This window comes from Odocoileus virginianus, chromosome 5 (genome assembly GCF_023699985.2).
Source record: "Odocoileus virginianus isolate 20LAN1187 ecotype Illinois chromosome 5, Ovbor_1.2, whole genome shotgun sequence".
Lineage (NCBI taxonomy): Eukaryota > Metazoa > Chordata > Mammalia > Artiodactyla > Cervidae > Odocoileus > Odocoileus virginianus.
The window spans coordinates 18,995,315-19,022,123 of NC_069678.1; the positions used below are offsets into that span (position 1 = coordinate 18,995,315).

General features: G+C 39.6%; 1 protein-coding gene across 1 annotated transcript in view; it reads left to right on the forward strand.

Annotated features, from left to right (window-relative positions):
• Nucleotides 1–26,809, forward strand: part of ATF6 (activating transcription factor 6) — a 239,568-nt gene that overhangs the window by 57,564 nt on the left and 155,195 nt on the right. Inside the window, exon 10 of the mRNA XM_020875014.2 lies at nucleotides 24,981–25,112. Coding sequence (XP_020730673.2) covers nucleotides 24,981–25,112 — 132 coding nt within the window. The remainder of the gene's footprint in view (nucleotides 1–24,980; nucleotides 25,113–26,809) is intronic.

The following is a 26,809-nucleotide window of genomic DNA, read 5'->3' on the forward strand; positions in this document are numbered from 1 at the left end:
AGCCCTCCTACCCCCACCCAAATAAAGTCAGGACTTCCAAAGAATTCCATTCTTGGTTGCTAAAAGAAAAAAAAGTAGATAACCATACCACAGAGGGGGAGTGTTGCAAAGTACCTTGACTTTGAGTAGAATTTTTAAAAAAATTTTCTCTTTACCACAGGCCCTAACTCATGGAGGTTTGAGCCTGAGTTTATACTACTTGTGTGGCCTCCAAAAAACCAAGACAGAAATCTAGTTTAAGAGATCCTCTGTTGGTGCTACTACTAGTCTCTTGGCCAAAGCAAATGCCAGTCCTTCTCAAAGAAAGGCACTTTAAATAGACATCTGAAAAAATTGCCAAAGGTAGGATTTCAGTTGAACATGAATGCACATCCCCTCACCTTCTCCAAATTGTTAAACAGGCTACCATGAGCAAGAATGAGAGGAAATAAACTATAGAGTGAAACTCTGAAAGACTACTGATATTTGGATTAATAGATATGAAATATAAAATAAGTATGTTAAAAGAGGGAGTTAAAGTAAGATGAAAGAAACAAAGACTATCAGCATTGATCAGGACATTTTGGAAAAATGTGGAAACGTGATAATTAAAAAGTTTAAATTAGAAAAACAATGCACATGTTAAAACAAAAAATTAGACACATTTGGAGAAAAAAATAATAAATGGGAGGATGGAGCTGAAGAAATTATACAGAATGTAACATAGAGACATAGAGATGGAAAACATGAGAGCTATTAAGAGGCATGGAGTTATACTACCATAACTAAATAATAAAAGTAACCAATAATCAGTAATCAGTCATGAGACATACTGACATCTTGTACCTCCTGATGTGATGCACTGAAAGGGCACAGTATCACTTTTGGGATAATCTTGCCAAAAATCCATAACCTGGATTTTATCATGAAGAAACATTAGACAAGGCCAGATTTGAGAGACATCCAAAATCTTTTGTAGTCTTCAGAAGTGTCAGGGTATTAAGGAAGAAGGAAAATGGACTGAAAAGATTTTGAGACATAGAAATGAGTAGCCAGTAACAACAACAAAAATAATAAATGTGAACGAAATTTTTTTTTTTTTAGTTCCAAAATGTTTACTGAAAGCGTTCAAATCTTTTGTGGATGAAACTAAAACAAATTGATGGTATAAAACATTAACAGTGTCTACTTGCTCCGTCGGGGCCGAGGACTCACACCCACACCCAGCCGGTGCTCCCTGGGGCGGGACGTGCCCACCAACTCCTGGGGCTTTGCTGGACACCAAACAGGTTAACAGGACTGAATCCGCGGCAGGCCATGCGGCAAGGCTATGCCCTGCGTGGAGACCGCACTGGGCATGCGTCCGTCAAAGGTCTCTGACAGGCCTCTGAACATGGGCGCTGGGGACCGAGGCCCACCCTGATGAGACCCTCTCCTCGGGGTGGCGCAGAGCTGGCAGCCCTGGGTTCCACATCTCACGGCCTGGTGGCACGGCCGTGCTGCCTCTCACACTGGACAGAAGGGGCTCGGTGGCCACCCTCTAGGAAGCAGCTCACAGTACCTATAACTGGGGGCGCACGCTGCATGAAACCTGCCAATGGACCCCAGGAATAAGCACACTGGCCTAAGGGTGCCCGCAATGCCCCCTCTGGCTGGAGAACCCCTGGTGCTGTTCTGAGTCACCAAGGTGAGCCCAAGGCTCACGGGAGGAGTGGAGGGTCCCTCTGGTGAGCACCCCGTAGGACACCCAAGGAGGCAACCATCCAGGGCCCCCACCTCGCTGGGGGGTGGGGGTGACCACGGTGGTCAGGAGCAGCTGCCGGTACTGGCCATTACCTGGGTTCCTACCCACCAGTGCACGGGGATGGGGATTCACATGGCCCCAGCAATATGCCGGGAGATGCAGGTACCCATCCGTCACCCTGCCCAGGCTCCGGAGCGAGGGGTAGAAAGAGGCCCCACTGGGTAAACCGCGTGGGCTCGATGCCCGAGCGGAGTGTGGAGCTGGGGAGGACGTAGCTGGACCGCAAGCAGCCAGCACGCCTGCGCTCTGGGTTCACTGGGGGCGAGGCAGAAGGATCCGGCCCGGCCGCCTCACCCAGCAGCGCCAGCACCCCTCACATTGAGCCATCCGACCCCTAACCCCAGAGCTCAGGGAGGGAAGTGCCATCCCCCCCGTGTGCTGTGTCTGCCCGTCCAGCGCCCCCTCCCCAGCCACACCCCCCTCATCCCGCAGTCTTGCAGCTCTCTCTGCAGACACACCCGAGGCTCCCAAGTGTATCTAGAGTGGTCTATTTTCAAAAGCCAATATATTAAACAATGAATTACACGGAAAAAAAAAACATTTAACAGTGTCTAGTTTGTAAGGTTAAAACAAACCAAGACAGACGTTTAGTATTAGCACCCCCCCATCTTTGGGGACTATGTTCCAAGACCCCTCATGGATGGTTAAAATCATGGATAATATGAAATACTATTAATATATGTATATATACTATGTTGTTTCCATATGTACATACCCATGATAAAGTTTAATTTCTAGCCACAGTAAGAATAACAGCAGTAACTAATAATAAAATAGAACACTTATAACAATATACTGTAGGAAAAATTATGTGAATGTGACCTGTTTCTCTCTCAAAATAGCTTATGGTACAAATTAGTACCTTTTCCATTTTAACTAAGCACTGTGGCCATACACTGTGGCCACAGTGTATGTGGCCACACACAAGTTACACACTGTGGCCATAACTTCTGCAGCTTGAGATGTGATGATGAAACTAGTATGGATTTCTTTTCCCTTCTTCACAGTTTCATGGATTGAAGATTTGTTCTTAGGTCTTAGCAACCTCAGCATACAGTTTTTTTCCTTTTCTTACTAAGTAGAGACCTTGCCTTTTCAAATAAAGGAAGCACTCTATGACTTCTCTTTGGCATATACAGATTGCCAGCATCACTGCTCCTGCACTTGGGTGCCATTAAGTAAAACGAGGGTTACTTGAACACACACACTGCAGTGCCGATCCTGTGACAGCTGACCTGGTAACTGAGAAGTCTGCAAAGTGACTCAGCAGCGGGAGGCACTGAGCAGGGGGATGCTGACGGCTTGAAGTGTGGGACTGAGCGGACAGTTCAGGATTTCAGCATGCTACCCAGTGCACAATTTTAAGCAGTCATTGTTCGTTTCTGGCACGTTTCAGATAATATTTTCATTTGTTTAGTTTGCGCTGAGTCTTTGTTGCTGGTCTCAGATTTTCTCTAGTTGCAAAAAGCAAGGACTACTGCCTAGTTGCAGTGTGCTGGTTCTTACTGCGGTGGCTTCTCTTGTTGGAGAGCATAGGCTCCTGGGCATGCAGCCTTCAGTAGTTGCAGCCAGGAGCTCAGCAGTTGTGGCTCGCAGGCCCTAGAGGGAGGCTTCAGTAGTTGAGTCTTCCTGGACTAGGGATCACACCTGTGTCCCCTGCTCTGGTTTACCCACTGTACCGTCAGGGAGTCTGTCATTTAATGTTTTTAGATTGTGGTTAACCACAGGGAATTGAAACTGCAGAAAGCAATACCACAAATAAAGGGGGACTACTGTAACTTCTGGATAATAATAACTGATAAATTGTGAGGGACGTGTAACTGAACTTAACGTACTCAAAGTTTGTATTGTTTGAGAAGTAGGTAAAGATAATGACTATGTTTAGAATGTTAAGTTGATATTTTAAGGTTTTGAAGGGTAGCCTCTAGCAAAATATAACTAGAATATATCATTGCTAAGTCTAGTGTATCGTGGAATGAGGTGGACAGATTCATTCCAAAAGATGGCATTAAGAGAAATAAACAGCTCTATTATGAAAGCACAAAATACTGTAGTAAAAATGAATCTAGAATATTTTCTGTAATCACAATGAGTGTAAATGTACTGAACTCTGCATTTAGGAGGCAAAGATTGTCAGACTGGATCAGGGAGAAAAGCAAAATTCGAAAAAAAAAAAGAGAAGAAAAGCAAAATTTGGCTTTATTCTATTTATAAGAGAAATAGCTAAAAGCATAAAGCTGCAGAAAAGTAGAAGGTCAGAGGATAGAAAAAACAAATAGTAGTCAAAAGAAAGCCTAGTATCAGACACATATACTTTAAGGAGAAAAGCAGTGTTAGACATAGTCACTACATGTTGATTTAAAAGTTTAGTTTACCAGGAAGATATTATAATTCTAAACTAGCATGTTCCCAGTATATTCCTTGTAAACAGTTACTGACAGATCTACAGGAGGAAATTGACCTTCTGCTGCCATAGTTGGAAATTTTATCGTACCTCTCTCAATAATTGATCGACCACATAGACAAGAAAATCTGCAAAGATACAGAAGATTTGATTATTGTCATTATTAAATTTGATCTGGTGGCCATATGTATATACAACTGCATCTGTCAATACAGTTTTCCAACCATATGTGAAAGTGTTAAAAAATTGATCTGTACTAGGCCATAAGGGAAATATCAGCAAATTTCAAAAATTAACATATGGAATATATTCACTGTCCGTGCAATTAAGCTGGAAATCAATAACAAAAAAGATGAAACTAAGAACTTCTAAACCACTAAAAATTAAAAGGCACAGTTCTAAATAACCCACAGTTCTAAATAAGATCAAAGAAGAAGTCATAACAAAATTTGGTATTAAATTGGATATTAAGATGCTGTTTATCAGACTTTGTAGGAAGTACCATGCTGTGTGGGAAAAACAAATTGCAGAAAAATATTTACAATATGATTATATCAAGTTCAAATCAGGAAAACTTACTTTATGAATGCATGTGCATATATGAAGCTATAAAGAAAAGCAAGGGAATTGTTATTTTAGATTTAAGAATTGGCATTGAGCAAATTGAACTCACCCCTAGGCTAGGCTAAGTATTTTTCTAAATAGAAGGATAATTGCTTTACAATGTTGTGTTGATTTCTGCTGCACAAGAACCTGAGTCAGCCATAAGTATACATATTTCCCCTCCTCCTTGAACCTCCCTTCCCTGACCCATCCCACCCCTCTGGGTTGTCACAGAGCACCAGGTTGAGCTCCCTGCATCGTCCAGCAGGTTCTTACTGGCTCTGCCTTTTCTGCGTGGTAGTATATATGTTTCAGTGCTGCTCTGAAGTGGTCCTTCCCTCTCCTTCCTCTGCTGCGTCCACAGGTCTGTTCTCTTTGCCTGTGTCTCTCTTCCTGCCCTGTGAATAAGTTCAACAGTACCATTTTTCTAGATGCCATATATATGTGTGTTAATATATGATATTTGTTTTTCTCTTTCTGACTTACTTCACTCTGTATGACAGGCTCTCAGTTCATCCACCTAGGTTCAGCTGACACAAAGTCATTCCTTTTTATGACTAAGCAATCTCCTATTGTATACATGTACCACAGCTTCTTTATCTGTTCGTCTGTCAGTGGATATCTAGGTTTCTTCCATGTCCTGGCTATTGTCAGTAGTGCTGCCGTGAACACTGGGGGTACGTGTGTCTTTTTGAATTATGGTTTTCTCAGGGTATTTGCCCAGTAGTGGGATTTCTGGGTCATATGGTAGTTTTATTTCTAGTTTTCTAAGGAATCTCCACACTGTTCTCCATAGTGGCTGTATCAATTTACATTCCCACCAACACTGCAAGGGGATTCCTTTTTCAGCACGTCCCCTCTAGCATTTATTGTTTGTAGGTTTTTTATAATGGCCATTCTGACCTGTGTGAGGTGATACCTCATTTTAGTTTTGATTTGCATTTCTCTGATAATGAATGATGTTAAGCATCTTTTCATGTGTTTATTGGCTGTCTGTATATCTTCTTTGGGGAAATGTTTGTTTAGATCTTCTGCCCATTTTTTAATTGGGTTGGGCTTAGTATTTCTTTTTAGAGTTCCCATATTATCCTGTATATATATAATAGAATATGTCACACTTCACTGATTATTTGTTGGTCTGTCTGTCGTCACAGTTATTGACTCCTTGGCTCCTTTCAGCCATGCTGCATGGCTTTCAGGGTCTTATTTCCCCAACCAGGAATTGAACCTGGGCTCCTGCAGTGAAAGCATCGAGTCCTGCCCACTGGACTGCCAGGAAATGCCCTCCTTTTTTTTTTTTTTTAAGAAATATATGTATATTCTCAGCATCTGTATTGTGCATAGTACATTGTAGACACATGTTGCACTGAATTGTGAAGAAAGGTTTAATCATGATGACAAAGTGGGAACGGCCTTCCAGGCAGAGGGAATATTCTGAATAAATGCTTAGAGAGGTGAAGGAAGATGGCTGTTACCTACAGTAAGCTGCAGTCAGGGATAGCTAGAGCTTACCTTGTTCTTATTTATTTATTTTTATTAAAAAATTTTTTTTACCTTGCTTTTAGATTGTGTTTGACATATTGTAGCTACTTGATAAATATTTGTTGGGTGACAATTGAGGGACTAAGTGAAATGAATGATTGAATGTGAATGAACATAGGTTGTATGGTAGGGAATGGTAAGCAATTAGGCTGAAAGGGTAGACCGTGTCCAGGTCCATAGGCCATCATGCTCACAGTAAAGGAGAACAGCATAAAACAGTGACTAATGCAAGGACATGTCACAGCAAGGACCAAGTAACGTGGTGTATGTAGTGCTGAGAAGAGGGAAATAGATGGAGATAATTATTATAAACAAAGACCTTTACAGAGGAGAGTAAAACTAAAGGTTTATAAGGAGAGAAGGAGAGAGAGACATTCCAAGGGAAATGTATGACGCCTGACAGTAACCAAAGTATAATATGAAAGGTTCCACGAAAGTGGAAAAGAAGTTATCCCTCTCTTAAAAAATAAAAATGGCAAAGAAAATTTTTTTAGTTAATTGATTTATTTTAATTGGAGGATAACTGCTTTGCAATATTGTGGTGGTTTTTGCAATACATCGACATGAATCAGCCACAGGTCACATGTGTCCCCCCATGCTGAAACACCAAATCCTGGGCCTCTTATGATTGACTCTGTTTTCTTTATTTTTTTCTGATTGTACATTTTCTAAGGTACTTTAATTTTCATAGCTGTTTTCTTTATCTCATTACTACTACGTCCTGTACTATAAATGTAGTTTCATCTAATCATTTTTCATACACTAAACCTTCTAACAAACATTGAAATTGGATAGGGTCCAGTATAAATGGTTATTATGTTTTAAATGTTATGAGGTTGAGGAAGAGATATTAATTTTTTTTGTTGTTGTTATGGAGAGGACTTATCTTTAGAGTTTCCTTCTGTTGGGTTCCTGCTTCCAAGGAGTAGTCAAAGATCATACGTGATGTTGTTCATACTAAAGACATAGTTTTTCGTTACTTCTCTATGCTGTGTTTCTATTTGACTTGTAAGTTTTATTGTTTTAAGTTTGAACTTCATGACAGTTTTGACATTAGGTAAGTTTAACTTGCTCCTCACCCCAAGGATTGGTGTAAATCTCAGAGTTATACAAATATTCAGGAAATATAGTGAGGTGGGAAAAATAGGCAGTGTTCATTTTAGATACTAGTGAACTAAAAAGCCTCTTGATGAAAGTGAAAGAGGAGAGTGAAAAAGTTGGCTTAAAGCTTAACATTCAGAAAACTAAGATCATGGCATCTGGTCCCATCACCTCATGAGAAATAGATGGGAAGACAGTGGAAACAGTGTCAGATTTTATTTTTGGGGGCTCCAAAATCACTGCAGATGGTGACTGCAGCCATGAAATTAAAAGACGCTTACTCCTTGGAAGAAAAGTTATGACCAACCTAGATAGCATATTAAAAAGCAGAGACATTACTTTGCCAACAAAGGTCTGTCTGGTCAAGGCTATGGTTTTTCCAGTGGTCATGTATGGATGTGAGATTTGGACTGTGAAGAAAGCTGAGCACTGAAGAATTGATGCTTTTGAACTGTGGTGTTGGAGAAGACTCTTGAGAGTCCCTTGGCCTGCAAGGAGATCCGACCAGTCCATCCTAAAGGGGGTCAGTCCTGGGTGTTCATTCGAAGGACTGATGCTGAAGCTGAAACTCCAGTACTTTGGCTACCTCAGGCGAAGAGTTGACTCATTGGAAAAGACCCTGATGCTGGGAGGGGTTGGGGGCAGGAGGAGAAGGGGCCGACAGAGGATGAGATGGATGGATGGCATCACCGACTCAATGGGCATGAGTTTGAGTCAACTCCAGGAGTTGGTGATGGACAGGGAGGCCTGACGTGCTGCGATTCATGGGGTCGCAAAGAGTCAGACACAACTGAGCGACTGAACTGAACTGAAAAATATTTCTTCATGGAGGGAAGTTGAATTAATTTAAGAAATGAGGGGGAATTTATGATTAAAACTCTCCAGAAAGCAGGAATAGAAGGAACATACCTCAACATAATAAAAGCTATATATGACAAACCCACAGCAAGCATTACCCTCAATGGTGAAAAATTGAAAGCATTTCCCCTAAAATCAGGAACAAGACAAGGGTGCCCACTCTCACCACTACTATTCAACATAGTTTTGGAAGTTTTGACCACAGCAATCAGAGCAGAAAAAGAAGTAAAAGGAATCCAGATAGGAAAAGAAGAAGTGAAACTCTCTCTGTTTGCAGATGACATGATCCTCTACATAGAAAACTGTAAAGACTCTACCAGAAAATTACTAGAGCTAATCAATGAATATAGTAAAGTTTCAGGATATAAAATTAACACACAGAAATCCCTTGCATTCCTATACACTAACAATGAGAAAACAGAAAGAGAAATTAAGGAAACAATACCATTCACCATTGCAACAAAAAGAATAAAATACTTAGGAGTATATTTACCTAAAGAAACAAAAGACCTATACATAGAAAACTATAAAACACTGCTGAAAGAAATCAAAGAGGACACAAACAGATGGAGAAACATACCGTGTTCATGGATTGGAAGAATCAATATTGTCAAAATGGCTATTCTACCCAAAGCAATCTATAGATTCAATGCAATCCCTATCGAGCTACCAATAGTATTTTTCACAGAACTAGAACAAGTAATTTCTCAATTTGTATGGAAATACAAAAAACCTCCAATAGCCAAAGTAATCTTAAGAAAGAAGAATGGAACTGGAGGAATCAACCTGCCTGACTTCAGGCTCTACTACAAAGCCACAGTCATCAAGACAGTATGGTACTGGCACAAAGACAGAAATATAGATCAGTGGAACAGAATAGAAAGCCTGGAGATAAATCCACGAACCTATGGACACCTTATCTTCGACAAAGGAGCCAAGGATATACAATGGAAAAAAGACAACCTCTTTAACAAGTGATGCTGGGAAAACTGGTCAACCACTTGTAAAAGAGTGAAACTAGAACACTTTCTAACACCATACACAAAAATAAACTCAAAATGGATTAAAGATCTAAATGTAAGACCAGAAACTATAAAACTCCTAGAGGAGAACATAGGCAAAACACTCTGCGACATAAATCACAGAAGGATCCTCTATGACCCACCTCCCAGAATATTGCAAATAAAAGCAAAAATAAACAAATGGGACCTAATTAAACTTAAAAGCTTTTGCACAACAAAGGAAACTATAAGCAAGGTGAAAAGATAACCCTCAGATTGGGAGAAAATAATAGCAAACGAAGCAACAGACAAAGGATTAATCTCAAAAATATACAAGCAACTCCTGCAGCTCAATTCCAGAAAAATAAATGACCCAATCAAAAAGTGGGCCAAAGAACTAAACAGACATTTCTCCAAAGAAGACATACAGATGGCTAACAACACATGAAAAGATGCTCAACATCACTCATTATCAGAGAAATGCAAATCAAAACCACAATGAGGTACCATTACATGCCAGTCAGGATGGCTGCTATCCAAAAGTCTACAAGCAATAAATGCTGGAGAGGGTGTGGAGAAAAGGGAACCCTCTTACACTGTTGGTGGGAATGCAAACTAGTACAGCCGCTATGGAAAACAGTGTGGAGATTTCTTAAAAAACTGGAAATAGAACTGCCATATGACCCAGCAATCCCACTTCTGGGCATACAGAAGTGGTTTCTGAGGAAACCAGATCTGAAAGAGACACCTGCACCCCAGTGTTCATCGCAGCACTGTTTATAATAGCCAGGACATGGAAGCAACCTAGATGCCCATCAGCAGATAAATGGATAAGGAAGCTCTGGTACATATACACCATGGAATATTACTCAGCCATTAAAAAGAATTCATTTGAATCAGTTCTAATGAGATGGATGAAACTGGAGCCTATTATACAGAGTGAAGTAAGCCAGAAAGATAAAGACCATTACAGTATACTAACACATCTATATGAAATTTAGAAAGATGGTAATGATAACCCTGTATGCAGAACAGACTTTTGTACTCTGTTGGAGAAGGCGAGGGTGGGATGTTTTGAGAGAACAGCATCGAAACAGGTATATTATCTATAGTGAAACAGATCACCAGCCCAGGTGGGATGCATGAGACAAGTGCTCCGGCCTGGTGCACTGGGAAGACTCAGAGGGATTGGGTAGAGAGGGAGGTGGCGGGGGGGTGGGGGGGGGGGGGGGGGGGAATCGGGATGGGGAATACATGTAAATCCATGGCTGATTCATGTCAATGTATGACAAAACCCACTAAAATATTGTAAAGTAATTAGCCTCCAACTAATAAAAATAAATGAAAAAAAGAAATGAGGGGGAAATAGAGAGGAAAGGAAAATAGGTAAATGTTGATAGAAAGAAAAGAATTTCTAAAAGGTTCTGTTAGCAACATAAAGTTTAACCAGCAACATATTGTGCTAAAAATGCTTCCTTCTTTGTAAAACAAGGTGATTAAGAGCTAGTTGGAAAAACATCAGTCTGAATGCTACTTGCAATTTGTTGTTTATTATTACCTTTATTATATTCTGAGTTTTGTTGACTCTTGAATAATGGTAGGGCAACAGCTTTTATCATAGAAATTTGTCTGACGTTTTGCTAATTTTCCTTTTCTCCTTAATAGTTTGGATGACTTTTTGTTGAATTCTCTTTATAGTGGTTTTCAACCTTGCCTGTACATAATCACTATGAAAATCTTAAAAAGATAGCTAACTGAGCCCTACCCCAAACGTATGGAATCTAATAAGATGGGTCTAAATAATTTCTTTTCTTTTTTTTTTTCCATTTATTAGTTAGTTATTTATTACTTTACAATATTGTAGTGGTTTTTGCCATACATTGACATTTCTTTTTAAATAAAGCATTTTTCTTTGGATAATCCTGAGGTATGTCCAGGGTTGAAAACTACTGTGTATGATTTTATATTCCCTTCTATACATGGACCCTTATGGTAATTATAAACACACTTACTTACCCATTAAATTAGAAGATAATGCATGTGAAAGAATTTTTTAAAAATCTCTAGGTAGGCACTTGTATGTTCCTAGGCTTGTTTTATGTAATTGAGGAAACTTATGGACTTGTGTTTTGGAGAGAATAAGAGCCACAACAGAATCTTGTAAGAGGAACTTCTTCCTGGCACATAGGACTGCAGTATATAGATTCCTTTGTTACTTCTTCCCCTTTCTACATATTTAAAAAATCACTTTAACCATTATCCTTTTCTGCAAGTAATAAAGCAACATCCTTAGGAGGTTTTAAATATACTAAGTCTTAACCATGATGCTGGGAAAGATTGAAGACAAGAGGAGAAGGGGGTGACAGAGGATGAGATAGTTGGATGGCATCACTGACTCAATGGACTTGAGTTTGAGCAAACTCCGGGAGATGGTGAAGGACAGGATGGTGAAGCCTGGCATGCTGTGGTCCATGGGGTGGCAAAGAGTTGGACATGACTTAGCGATTGAACAACAAAATAAGCACGTGTTTGAAATTGATAATACTTTTCCTTTGTTCAGGGTTAGGTGCTGTCCTCTCACAGGAACCATAATCTTTACAGTTTAAGACATCAGACTTGGGTGAGGAAGGCAAATCATACTCCTTAGGGGCCAGCTACTCTGTGGTTTTCTTAGGACACTATGTTACTAGGGAAAAGATCACCACAGAGACTATGGTATTGAATTTGAGTTGCCTGGAACTGGTTAGAAATAAAGTGTCTCTAATTACAGTATTCTCTAAGTTTGTCAGCTTTTCATTATTTTTATAGGACGAGTTCTAACTTTTTATCCTGAGATGAGCCTGTCTCCAAATCTGGCTTCAATTTTTCCCCTTATTCATTTGCTGAGCACACTTTGCTGTATGATATCACTATTGGCTGTAGGTTAAAAGTTACTCTATAACTTAGATGTCAGACTTCAAACCACCAAGTATACATGGTTTTGTTCAGCCAGACTTTGAAATGAAATCTAATTCAAGTTTTTGGCTAAAAGTACTTTCCACATTTATCAAAGTGACACATAAACTGAAGAAATACTATACATCTAAATACTAGGTGTTATTGAATCTGGAATTGCAGAGAGGTAGCAGACCTAACTAGAGAAGGAAATGGCAACCCAATTCAGTATTCTTGCCTGGAGAATCCCATGGACAGAGGAGCCTATTGGGCTACAGTCCGTGGGGTCACAAAGAGTTAGATATGACTGAAGTGACTTAGCCAGCCAGGAGACCTAAGATCAGTTCTTTTCCCAAATGTCTAATTTATTCATGTTCTTCAAAAAAGAATCTTTGTAAAATAATTGGTTCTCTTTTCTTCTAGTCCCTATAGGGTTTCACCCTTTGTTTAAAAAAATGACACAGTCTATCAACAGTGCAGAGTTTTGAGGGCATGGAAAATTCTACTGATGATTTTCTTTAGTTTTGGCTTTCTTGTGAGTTACACATAGGGAGGCATATAAGGAGTATTGCAGTGGCTTTATAACGTGTCACTTGGCTGCCTTTCCCCTCAGACCTGACTTGTCACAGTGAAGGGAAAGCAGTTGAAATCAGAAAGGTACATCCTTTGCTAACTTCCTTCTCTACCTTGAGGAAGTCAGTCACTATGTCACTTTCAAAGATAAAAGAAGATAACGTGGTAACTTCTGCTGCTTCTGTCTTGTGAGAGGGCATCAGGGAGAAACTAGGGCAGATGAGAAAACTGTCAGAGTTTAAGTTGGTTACTTTGATATTTTCTTTAGACTATAAATCTTAGTTTAATGGGAAACAAGAATGAGTGGCCGGTTTGTTTAAAACAGCTTTTTCAAACACCATTTTCAGTACTGAGCTGTGCAAAACATAAATAATACAGGGATACTCAGTTTTACTTTGTAATAAGTGAGGGTCTGGCCTAATATTAAGGTAGTATAAAATCACTTTGAAACTTTTGATTTTGCAAAATGTATGTGTAATTATTATGTGTTGCTTCTAGGCAGTTTGCCTTTAATGTCTTATTTTCTCCAGATTTGACCTGTTCTGTCATTTTAGTATGGAGAAGGCAATGGCACCCCACTCCAGTACTCTTGCCTGGAAAATCCCATGGATAGAGGAGCCTGGTAGGCTGCAGTCCATGGGGTTGCTAAGAGTTGGACATGACTGAGAGACTTCACTTTCACTTTTCACTTTCATGCATTGGAGAAGGAAATGGCAACCCACTCCAGTGTTCTTGCCTGGAGAATCCCAGGGATGGGGGAGCCTGGTGGGCTGCCATCTCTGGGGTCGCACAGAGTTGGACACGACTGAAGCAACTTAGCAGCAGCAGTCATTTCAGTAAACACTTGAAACTTATATTTTAAGGTATATTCTACAGATGGTTTTTGGCTCAGATGGTAAAGTGTCTGCCTACAATGTGGGAGACCCAGGTTTGTTCCCTGGGTTGGGAAGATCCTCTGGAGAAGGAAATGGCAACCTACTCCAGTATTCTTGCCTGGAAAATCCCATAGATGGAGGAGTGTGGTAGGCTACAGTCCGTGGGGTCACAAAGAGTCAGACACAGCTGAGCGACTTCACTTTCACTTTACGGATGGTTTTTAACTGAGCTGCAGCTAGTGTAGCATGAAGTGTGAGTATGTGCTGTGCATCTAGACTTCTTGGTGTCTGTGTATTGTGAACATAAACTGACATTGATATCTTCTGTTACCAGTCAGTTTATCACAATCCATGAGCTCTGGGAGGCTCATATTGGGGAATCGCGGATACTCCGTATGCTTTATGAGGCTTTCTGTCTGAATCCTTTTGGGCTTCCCTGGTGGCTCAGTGGTAAAGAGTCCACCTGCCAATACAGGAGACGTGAGTTTGATCCCAAGGTCGGGAAGATCCCCTGGAGAAGGAAGTGGCAACCCATTCCAGTATTCTTGCCTGAGAAATCCCATGGACAGAAGGAGCCTGGCGGGCTACAGTTCATAGGGTCATAAAAGAGTCAGACACACATAGTGACTAAACAACAGCAACGCAACCCTTTTACTGGAATTCTCAATAAAGCAGCATTACTTACTTTAATTTTCCTTCCCCCCTTTTTTGTATAATGTGAATTTGTGAAAATGAGAGATAAATGGAAATAAGATAGTTGGGAAAAAAGATGAGTGCAAAAGTGAAGACAGTTTCAGAATAATCTGCCTGTTTGTTGATACCGCCTGTGCTTGGTTGGTGGAGGTAGCAGTTTTTTATGTGTTTCGCTGTTGAGCTTTTATTTATAAACATTTGCTGTGCAGCCAGTACTAATCTAAGCACTTTGTATACTGAACTATAAGGTTATAAGGTAAGTGTTATTTTCTCCACTTTACAGGTGAGGAAACTGAAGTCGTAGCTAGCACTCGGCAGAGCTAAAGTGCAGTTTCTGCTTGGAGCCTGTGTGTTGGTCATCAAGGAGCAGCAGCCACTTATGCAGAGAGAAAGATCCAGTAGTGCTGCCCAGTTCCCCACAGCCCAAGATTGGGTGTGGAAGGAGAGAGGGTTCATTTTATGGCTTGATGGGATTGGTGGGAATATAACAGAAGAGATTGCACTGAAATTTATAGGCATTTAAGAGTGATTGGAGCATGCCTTTTTCAAGTGCCTTTTTTGGAGAGGATACCAAAGAATTTGTTTGCACACAAACTTATTGTATTAAATATTGATTCATTGACTTCAGCAATTTAATAACTAGAGTGTATTAGTTATCAATTGCTGTGTAGCAAACCACCCCAAAACTTAAGAGCTTAAAACAACAACAGTCATTTACTTTGCTGAAACAGCAGCAGTTTGGGAAGGCTCACTAGAGACAGCAGTTGTTTGCTCCATGCAGTGTCAGCAGGGCTGACTCAGGGTGGAGGACCTGCTTTGAGATGGCTCACTCGTCATAGCCAGCAGGTTGGTGCTGGCCTCAACTGGGACTGAGCCAGGGCTGGTGGCTAGGGGTCTCCTTCTTTCTTTAGTTGGACCACTCTGCAAGCTGCTTGGCCTTTCTCAGAGTCTGGTGACTAGATTCCAAAATGAACATTGCCTGTTAGAAGAGTGCTTGCTTTACGATTGTTCATTGAATGGATGAAAGAACCGCAGGTTGTTTTCCTGCTCTTGCTGGCTCGCTTGGCAAAGGGCCACTGTGAAGTATGTGTTTCTTCTCAAGGTCTGGTAATCCATGGTTCTGAGAACTACTGTTTAGAGGAATTTTTAAAAAAATCTTGACTATTGATCTATTGCTTCAAATTTCTGATTCTAGTAAATTGCCCCCACTTACTACAAGTCTGCAAAAATCATCTGTGAGCCATTCAATAAACAGAGAAAAATCGCTTTTTTAAGATTTGGAGAACTCCCTTGAGAACTCCCTGTCTTTAGCCTCAATTTCAATGAAAATTAACATAATTTCCTGTTCCTGCATCTGGAGATGGTATAATAATGAGTTCACCACCTGCTATTCTTGAGTTGTGCATTAGTTTCTCTAAAATAAAGATCTGGATTTTTTCTCCTGGCAAGAGGCAGAATGTTACATAAAATACATTTGTTACTTAAGGAAAAAAAAAAAGCCTTCTGTGGGTTAGGCATTGTCTTAGAACAAAATATACATACAGGGACATACAGACTGTAAACATAATAAGTAAAATGATAGAAAAAAGGGATAAAATATAGTAGGGTAAACAGTTTTACAAGTGTGAGGGTGGTTATTGGAATTGTAGTTTTAAATAGTCGTCATTGTAAAGTAAACGTTTGAACCAAGGCTTAAAAGTGATAATTATCCATACAGATGTTTGGGGGAAGAGCATTCCAGGCAGAGGGAACAAAGGTGTTAGGGCGGAAATGTGCCTTGCATGTTCAAGGAAAATCAAGGGGGTCGGTGTGGTTGGACTAAAGTGAACAAGGAGGGAGAGTAATAGGAGATGGTGCCAGAGAGGTAAGGTACAGGAAGGGAATAAACTTAGTGAGGCCTTGGTCATTTTAAAGATTGGGGCTTTTACCATGAAATGGAGAGCCATCTGAAGGTTTTGAGCAGTGGAGTGACATAGTAATCTGACCTAGATTTTAAAACAATCACTCCAGTTGCTATGTTGAGAATAGCCTGAACTTTGGCAGGCGGGAAGACAAGCTGTGCCACTAACTGCTGTGTCATCTTTGGGACACAAAGCACTTTCTGATTTATAAAGCATGTTCTCATCCATCATCTCCTTTGAATCTTTGACAGATTTATTTTTCTTGAGAGGAATTGGAGGCTCAGAGAAGTTAACCAACTTTCCCAGAATGACTCGGGGAGTCTCAGAGCCAGATGTTGAATCCACACCTCTTGATTCCAAATTTTGTGTTCTTTCCACTCTTCCACATTAAAACCTAAGGATCTTCATGCTCTTTCCAGCCTAAAGTGATTTCAGTTTTTTGTGTGCAGAGTTCAGGGAGAGCAGTAGCAGCAAATGGGTTTCTTTTGGGGATGGGAACCAGTAAGATTCTTACCTGCTGAGATGGCTCGACTTTAAAATTGATCAGCTGGTACCATAAGGAAACAGATTTGTGAAGGGTAGAATAGATTTGGAGATGTGCCATTTTTGGTTCAGCTACTTGGTATGAAAATTGGGTATCTGAAATCATATCTTAATAATTAACTTGGCTTCATAAATGAAACAGTTGTTAGCTTTTAGACTTTCATAAATAAAAAAACAAAGTAACAGTTCTTATAATACTTTTCCCAGACTTTTGGGGAAGTTGAAGTTATTTGTGTTTTATTAATCTGTGCTGTTCAGGCCCATTGACCCACAGCATAGGCAGTGTTTGTTGGTGTAATGGGTATTCTGAGACTTAAAACTTGTAACTCTTGCAGGGTAGCTTGCCACGGAGACATAGAGACTTCTAATTTTTAAAAATATTCATTAGTTTATTTGAAAATACTGAGTAGAATGTGATTTAAGCTAATTATGAAAAGAGTGATTAGATTGTCTTATATCATGAACTATAAACAGTTAATCATTATACTAACTCTTGTTGTGACTGGGTCATCTCCTTGTGTTTGGGGAAATTTTTTTCCAAAATTAACAAAAAGAGACACTGAATGATGCAGAAACACTCATGCCAAGAATCTGAAAGTTCCTAGCAACAATAATTTTCTCATAATCTTTTGTACATTTGGCTGTTACGACTGTCAGATTCCTTTCTTCATATTTGTGTTGTCAAAGTAGTATGAAGACAGTCTTGAATTCTGGCAGTAAAATAAAACTCCTTCATGTATTTCAAATATTAATAAAAACAAGGGAAGTGTAAACTTTCAGTTATTTAGATGGTTAAAGTTAGTTTCTGTAAGTCATTTCATAGTTTCAAGCATATATAGTTGTTTTGAGCTGCATTACAGAGTGTCTGTAATTTAGCTTAAGAGAAATTTCATTTTAAGACTTCAAAAAAAATTTACAAGGACTTGGGGCCGAAGGACAGCTACCAAAAATAAACGAGTGAAAAACTTTAAAAGCTTTACAGAATTTCTTGATATATTGCCTTCAAAATACATTCATGCCAAATGGATAGATAATAAAATTGGGAGTCATAGACTGTTTGGATGCTTTATTATTATTTTTTTCTTCTAGCCATTTTAAAAAAATTTATTTATTTTAATTGGAGGCTAATTACAATGGTGTGGTGGCTTTGCCATACATTGACATGAATCAGCCCTGAGTGTACATGTGTCCCCCATCCTGAACCCCCCACCACCTCCCTCGCCACCCCCTCCCTCTGGTTGTCCCAGAGCGCTGGCTTTGAGTGCCCTGCTCCGTGCATTTGAACTTGCACTGGTCATCTATTTTACATATGGTAATATACATGTTTCAGTGCTATTCTCTCAAATCATCCCACCCTCACCTTCTCCTACGTAGTCCAAAAGTCTATTCTTTACATCTGTGTGTCTTTTGCTGTCTTGCATATAGGGTTATTGTTACCGTCTTTCTAAATTCTATATATATGCATTAATATACTGTATTGGTGTTTCTCTTTCTGACTTATTTCACTCTGTATAATAGCCTCCAGTTTCATCCACCTCATTGGAACTGACTCAAATGTGTTCTTTTTTTTATATCTGAGTAATATTCCACTGTATATATGTATCACAACTTCCTTATCCATTCGTCTGATGATGGACATCTAGGTTGCTTCAGTGTCCTAGCTATTGAAGACAGTGCTGCAATGAACATTGGGGTACATGTGTCTCTTTCCATTTTGGATTCATTGGTGTGTATGCCCAGCACACACCAATTTCTGGGTCATATGGCAGTTCTATTTCCCGTTTTTTAGGGAATCTGCACAGGATTCTCTATAGTGGCTGTACTAGTTTGCATTCCCACCAACAGTATAAGACGGTTCCCTTTTCTCCGCACCCTTTCCACCATTTATTGTTTGTAGACTTTTTGTTGGTAGCCATTCTGACCAGCATGAGATGGTACCTCATTGTGGTTTTGATTTGCATTTCTCTGATAATGAGTGATGTTGAGCATCTTTTCATGTATTTGTTAGCCTGGATGTTTATTTTTTGCCTCTTCTCTGACTGACTTCCTTGTTAAAAATGCTTTGTTGACTCTGTGTAATGTAAGTGTTGTGAAGATCATTTTTGTGGAGTCCATTGAATGAGATCTGAGTGAGCCCTCAGGCTAAAAAAGGGTGAAATTATTAAAGTAGTTATGGGTAAACACGTATTTGTCATTACCCTCTGATAATCATTTTCTCACGTGGGCAGTGGGAGAAACAGTGATCCCGTGTGAGCCAAACCAGTCTGCAGTCAAACTGATTTCTAGCAAGTAGCTGCTAAGTGATTATGACAGCTAAGTGATTGCACCCAATTACAGACGGGTAAACTGAACTGGTAGTTAAACTCAAGGCATTTCCTTGTAACAGTCATAAATTCTGACTTGAAATGCCAGTTTTCATAGTGGTAGTAAAATCATCTAAAGAACAATAATCAGTAGAAGAACTCTTTAAAAGCTCCCAAGTACTAATGGTTATCAACTATTAATAATTTACTTTAGGGACTTCCCTGGTGGTCCAGTAACAAAGATTCCGAGCTCCCAATGCAGGGGGCTCATGTTTGATCCTTGGTTGGGGAGCTAGATCCCACATGTTGCAACTCAAGACTCCACATGCCTCAACAAATATCAAAACACCACATGCTGTAAGAAAGACCCAGTGCAGCAAAATAAATAAAAATAAATATAAACCTTTAAAAAATAACTTAATAACATACTCTATTAATCATCCATAAACCACATAAATCATTTGACCTTCCACAGCCATTTCATCTAACTCCCCCATCCTTTTCCCCACACTGTTCACTTCTGTTGGATTTACTGTGAAAAACATGTAACTTTTAGGGAATTCAGGCAGGAAAGATATTATGAGAAACAAGATGAGTTTAAAATGGTGGTTCTCAAACATTGGCGTGTGTCATGTGGACAGCTAGTTAAAACATAGATCGTTAGGCACCGCTTGCAGGGTTTCTGGGTGCGTCGGACTGGAATGGGACCCGAGAGTTTGCCTTTCTTACCAGTTATCTGGTGATGCAAACGCTGCTGGTCTGGGTACTGCACTTGGTGAGAGTCACTATGCTCGAGGAAGGTGCGTTCTGATCCAGAACTGACTGTGTCCATTGCTAGTTGATAGTAGGATTCAAGGAAGGGAAAATGTTAAAGCCACTCCTAGAAGCCATAGCAGCCTCTGTAACTTGGCACTTACCTATGAGAGCCTCGCAAACAGCTTTAAGATCCCTAGCCAGGAAATAGATAAAGCAGAGGAACTGTCCTAGTGTTCTGCTGTTTTTCTGGCAGTGGTAATCACCGAGTAGTCTAGGTGGGTAGGGGGCAAATGGAATATCAGTTTTTAAAAGAAAGAAGTTAGATTTCCCCCATTATACTGGGGAATTTAGCATTAATCACATGGAAGATGTTGATATAGAAAGGGATATGATAACTGGGAACCAAAATTAAAACAGGAATAAAACATACCAGTTTTGCTTTTATTGAATAAATTGCTAAACTTATTGATAGTGTGGCAGGCAAGGCCACCCATAAATAATCTAGCCTTGCATTGCTCTTAGTCCTGTCTCTTTCCCTTCTCTCTTTGAGATGGTCCCTTTCCCACTGTGCTTATACATGTGCATGTCCACCCATATACCCTCTCCTGCTTTACTTGTAATTTCTCAAGCAAATCATACTCTCCTGTGACTGTATCTTTTTTCATATTAGTCTGCATGAAATGCCTTTTCTCACTCCCATCCTCCTTTTCCACCTGTTTATTTACTGCTTGTCATTTAAGATAACTTCATGATCCTCTTGGTAAAGATCAAATGCCCTAGCTATATGCTTCTGTAACATTTGGCATTAACCGCTATTATGCTGCTAATCCCTCTATTATCATTTGTCTGTATCCCCCCTCCAACATACACACACACACACACACACACAGACTTATACACACTATATTCGGTTTTATCTTTGAGTCTTTAGTATCAAATATGACTCCTGGAACGTAATAGGTGTCTAGAACATGTTGAATAAATGAGTGAATCAATCAGTCATTCTGGGAAATGTTGTCAACATAAGGCAATGATGATGTTCTAATCCTGGACCCAAATCCTGGCTTCATTAATGTACATGGAGCATGTACATTTCTGACACCAATTCCAATGTGTGTTTTTTCACATCGCCAAACAGTTCTCCTAAGGGTTCTGATCATCTGGTTCCAATGTATGGAGAGGTTTTCCCCATACCACCAAGCAATTCTCCGACACCAGCTGGGTGTCCTACAGTTCAGCTTAATTCTGATGCAGCCAGTGTGGAGACAAGGTCAGATTCCATAGGTTAAGGGCTCAGTCCTACAAGAGTTACCCTCCCCCCCTTCAGACATCAACTGCAAATCCATGTTGTCACCTGGGCTTCTGGCTAACAAGCTGTAGATCAGAGGATCCCACAATCCTTGGGTTCCTGTTTGTTTGCTGGAGTGGCTCACAGAATTCAGAGAAGCATTTTGCTTACTAGAATACCAGTTTGTCATTAAAGGATATAACTCAGGAACAGCCAAGTGGAAGAGCTGCATGGGGCAAGGTATGGGGCAATGGACAGGGAGCTTCCATGCCCTCTTCAAGCTCACCACTGTCTCTGAATCTTTACCAGCCGAGATGCTCCTGAATCCCTTTGCTTTGGGTTTTTATGGAGGCTTCATGACAGAACCATGGTTGATTAGGTCATTTGGCGATTGGTGATTGAACCTAATCTCTAGTCCTTTTCCCTTTCCTGGAGGTGGGGGTGCGAGTTGGGACTGAAGGTTCAAACTCCGTAGTCTGTGACTGATCCCTCTGGGGACTAACCCCATCCTTAGACAACCTAAGGGCCTTTCAGTGTCACGTCATTAACATAGCAAATGGCACCTTTATGGCTCTCATCACTTGGGAAATTCACAAGGATGTTGGGAGCTCTGGGCCAGGAAAATGTTGCCACCAAATATATATTTCTTTTTATAAATCACCGTATCACAGCATGACCTTCGGCAAACTTTAAACTCTTTGAGCCTCAACTTTCTTTGAGCTTTCATTCCTTAGTACATAGAAGGTGCTCAGAAAATGGTAGCTGCTGTTACACGGCATTTGCATCTTAGGAGAATGTTTACCAGTGTTGTAATATCCCTATGGTTAAGACAGGGATTTTGGACTAGGAGATACTATGGTTAATTCATAAGTGTTTTAACTTCGGTTTTTACAGACTTAGAAGGTGCTCCCTAGGAGCATGCTCCAGGGCTCAGTTTCTCTTCTCTGTCCTCAACAGCTCAGCTGAGGATGTGGACGGCATGTTGTTGCTTGCTTTGAAGGAGAATTTCTGTTGCTAATTGGGATCGGAAAAGTTCTTGAATGATATTTTAAAGGGAATTGATGTAATTATTCAGCTGGATCACAAAGCTCAATTATATAAATTCTAAATTGGAAGTGGGAGAAGAAGGGAAGGGAGGGTAATAGTCCAGTCAGTTTGTGAGAAGACTTGGAATTTTAATTAAACCAACTTCAATATAGAGTCTGATGTAACTGCCAAAAAAGCCTGTGTGATATTAGGCTGCATTGGTGGAAGAATAATATTTAGAATATGGGAAGGAATTACCCTGTTCCGTCCTGTAATGGTCATACCACCTGAGAAGTGCTGTGGCCAGTTCTGGACATCATCTCTGAGAAGCATACTGAGAGGGGAGTGACCAAATACGCTGAAGGAACCTAAGACTGTACTGTGAAGAGGAACGCGTGGAAGAAACTATAGCCATGAAAGAGAGGGAACCTAAGACTGTACTATAAAGAGGAACACGCGGAAGAAACTATAGCCATGAAAGAGAAAGCCTGAAGTGAGAGCTGAGGGATGTTAGGTTTCTTTGGATATTGGAAGAAGGCTTGCTTATTAGGTATGTTCTGAATAGCCACGGAGTCCAGAACTTGTACCAAGACCAGTGGTACTTTGAAGTGAATTGCAGGGAGGGACACCCAGAATTTGCTCCTCTCCCAAACCCTGTTCCTTCCTAGGAGCTTTTAGCTCAACACTTAATCCAGTAGAAATAAAATGTGAGTGGGCTTCAGACGCAATTAAATAGTTACAGTGGTAGAGTTTCTCCTAGTCACTGGTGAAATTGACGGAGTACTTCTACCAAACAGGAATGTTATTATGTGGATATTTCACAGATGCAGTGGAGAGGTAGGTTGACAGGAGGTGAATTAATTCTGTAAACTGGGGTAAGTTCTTTTTAAAAAATAGTTTTATTTACTTGTTTATTTTTGGCTGTGCTGGGTCTCTGTTGCTGGGCGGGCTTTTCCCTAGTTGCAGAGAGCGGAGGCTCCTCTCTAGTTGTGGAGCATGGGCTCTCAGGTGCCCGGGCTTCAGTACCTGGCTCAGTAGATGTGGTGCCTGGGCTTAGTTGCTCTGCAGCGTGTGGGATGTTCATGGATCAGGGCTTGAACCTGTGTCTCCAGTGTAGCAGGCGGATTCTTTACCACTGAGCCACCAGGGAAGTCCTAGGGGGGATGTTTTTACCTTTGATTTTGTTTAGGCTTACTTTCCTAAGTAGAATTTTTGGCATCACCCTTGAAAGGATTAAAAGGTGAACCCTTTTCAAAAATGTAAGGTTCGAAAAGAAAAAATACATTCTACAGTTATCATCACACTCTTCATTTGGCTTCCCTACAAAATTGCTTTTGTTTATTGCTTATCTCATGCTTTCTAAAGTACTCACTAGGGTAAGTTTTCGTAAGTTTAGTTGGATATTCCACAGCCTTTTATCTCACTTGTAGCAGGGTTTATACTGTTCCTGACCTCTCAGGTGAACATTCTTTCTGAAAGATACAGTTGTAACAAAATGGAGCCTCACTTGTAGCAAAATTAGATTTTGCACCATGACCATCTTTGGTGGTACACCTCTGAAGGGTCTGTAGTATGCCAGCGTGCCACAGCACACCACGTGAGAGACATCGGGTAGTGGTGACTCTAGGAATGAAGAATTGAAGAGAATGGGGAGTATGACGAGGTATCAGAAAAAGATTCTAGAGTGATGTGCATGCCTTTTCCTTCCACCCAACATCCCTTTCTCCAAATTTGGAGGCAAAGTACTATGCCCTAAAGAACTCCTTTTCTCTTAGACTCTCAGGGCCCTTAAACTGTGACCCTCTCATCAGCCTTATTTGCTTCCTGCACTTCATCCCTCTAAATAGAATCTGGTATCCCTTCTTTTGTGCTTCCCTAGGGAAATTCCCTTTGTGTTGAATTTCAGAAAGATTTTTTTGACTAGTATATGTGTGGCACTGTAAAATTAAACCCACAAGATATCATATCAATGAGCCAAATTTCTAAGCCCTTGATTAGTTAATTAAAAGTGTTAAATAACTATTGCAATATTTGAGAGATTATATATTTTATATATATATATATATATATATATATATATATATATATATATATATATATATTTGCCCCAGATACATAAAGAAAGATTTAGGGAAAGTAAAGAGAAAGGAGTAAATAAACATTTTAAAAATTTCTGTTAACTTTGATAGCCTGCTTTCTGGGATGGTGAAAATCTAGTGAATTTGATTGTTGATAAAGAGAATAATTCCTGTTTCATTTGAAGTATTTCTTCTTTGAAAACATCAGTCTGAAACATCAAGGAAGACTTCTTATTCTAGTTATTATCTGAGTTTAGAATTTGTTTATATGTACATTTATCTATTTTTACTTTATATGGATGTATATATTCACATGCTAAGTCACTCAGTTGTGTCCAACTCTTTGCGATCCCATGGAGTGGGCCCCCCAGGCTCCTTTGTCCATGGAATTCTCCAGGCAAGAATACTGGAGCGGGTTGCCATTTCCTTCTCCAGGGATATATTCATAGTTTAAAGCATATAGAATACTGGCTTTTTAAAACAGTTTATAAATAATGTACTTCTATAGTTAGAAAAATTATTTTCAAAATTTATTTTCATGTATGTACAGGATGCCAAGCTAGGGATTTGACCATATCAGTAAGCTGTTTGACTTGCCTCTATACCTAGTATTCTTGCTGTGTGTACAGAATTGTGATTTGCTTCAGAGCAACATGTAGTATGCATATGTATGACAAATTTTTTTTTCAATTATTTGCTAACATTTTAACATTTTCAGCATGTTGGAACAAGATTCCAAGAGAATGAATCCTAATGTGAACCCTACAAATCAAAGGAGGCATCTTCTAGGATTTTCTGCTAAAGAGGAGCAAGACACATCAGATGATATCATCCAGAAAAACAGCTACAGGTTAGATTTATATCTGAATTGTTTATACACAATTTCAACTAGTAGAGCAAACAAGTTACAAGGATGTTCGTAAATTTTACAAAGATCAGTTCTAAGGGTAAATTTCCTTTTTAAAAACTGTCCAAGTTTTAGAATTCTTGTAGAACTGTGACCTTAAAATCTCAGTTTGTGTACACTAATATACACATTGAAACACAATCATTATATATTACACATGGTGTATTGTTTGTAGTGTCTTTAATATAGTTATTTTACTGTCATATATTTATATATGTAGTATAATATTTGTTACTATATCATCTGTGATGGATATGATTTGGTGGAATGATATGGCTGAACCCATTTGCAGTTATTAGATAAAATCATTTATACTTGTTTATTGTGATTTTTATTGAATTTCTTTTTCTGGTTATAATTTAATTCTATCTTCATGAATTTCCATATAGCTTGGAAATAGTAAAGACGCTGTATGAAAATATAATTTTTACCTTATGTCAATTAGAAGAAGGTTATAGTGGCCCTTTTTAGAAGTGTTTTTGATAAACATTTCCCTGTGTGATTTATAATTTGTCTTTTTTTTTTCCATTTATTTTTATTAGTTGGAGGCTAATTACATCATTGCAGTAGTTTTTGTCATACATTGAAATGAATTAGCCATGGATTTACATGTATTCCCCATCCCGGTCCCCCCTCCCACCTCCCACTCCACCTGATCCCTCTGGGTCTTCCCAGTGCACCAGGCCCGAGCACTTGTCTCATGCACCCAACCTGGGTTGGTGATCTGTTTCACCCTAGATAATATACATGTTTCGATGCTGTTCTCTTGAATCATCCCACCCTCGCCTTCTCCCAGAGTCCACAAGTCTGTTCTATACATCTGAGTCTCTTTTTCTGTTTTACATATAGGGTTATCGTTACCATCTTTCTAAATTCCATATATATGTGTTAGTATACTGTAATGGTCTTTATCTTTCTGGCTTACTTCGCTCTATTTATAATTTTTATTAGAGTCAAGTGGAGCTAGATCCTTGAGTTACAAGGCAAAGGGAGGTTATAGTGTGGCAACCATGGCACAGAATAATGCTTGAAAATCATTAAAGATTTGATTACTCTTAACTCTCTAAGGTTTTACAGGCCAAAGGCCATAGGGGAATCATTCTTCTGATTTTTACTCTGTTACACCCATACCACTTAATGAGAGTATTACCGTAATCCTTCAGGCTTGTCTTCATTTAGTCTTCCTGGAAAAAAATGCTAGTATTCACTTTTTTTAAGAATCTGCAGTATGCAAAATACTGTGCTAAATATGGCAGATGATCCAAAGAATATATGGTAGTAACTGTAATACAACATAGAATGTGATAGATGTTGGAAAACCTAACATTTCCTGCCTTTTTTTTACATGCCCAAATTAGCCATACTTCTGAAGTACTGATCTTAGTGATCATATAAGCGTCTCCCTGAGTATTACTGGAGTTTAATAGTAATAGTATTTTTAATTTACTAAATAATTTTTACAAGTTAGCCCTGTATATCCTGTAATGTTGAGTTCTGCTATTGTCTATGTAAGATCCAGCAAAAGTTACATTTTTCATAGGTAGCCTTTGGATTTATGAGAGTTGAGAGTATGCCTCTTAAGTTATATAGCTTGTTGCTAAAAATAGAATGGAGTCAGACACCTGAAATTACTGTTCAGG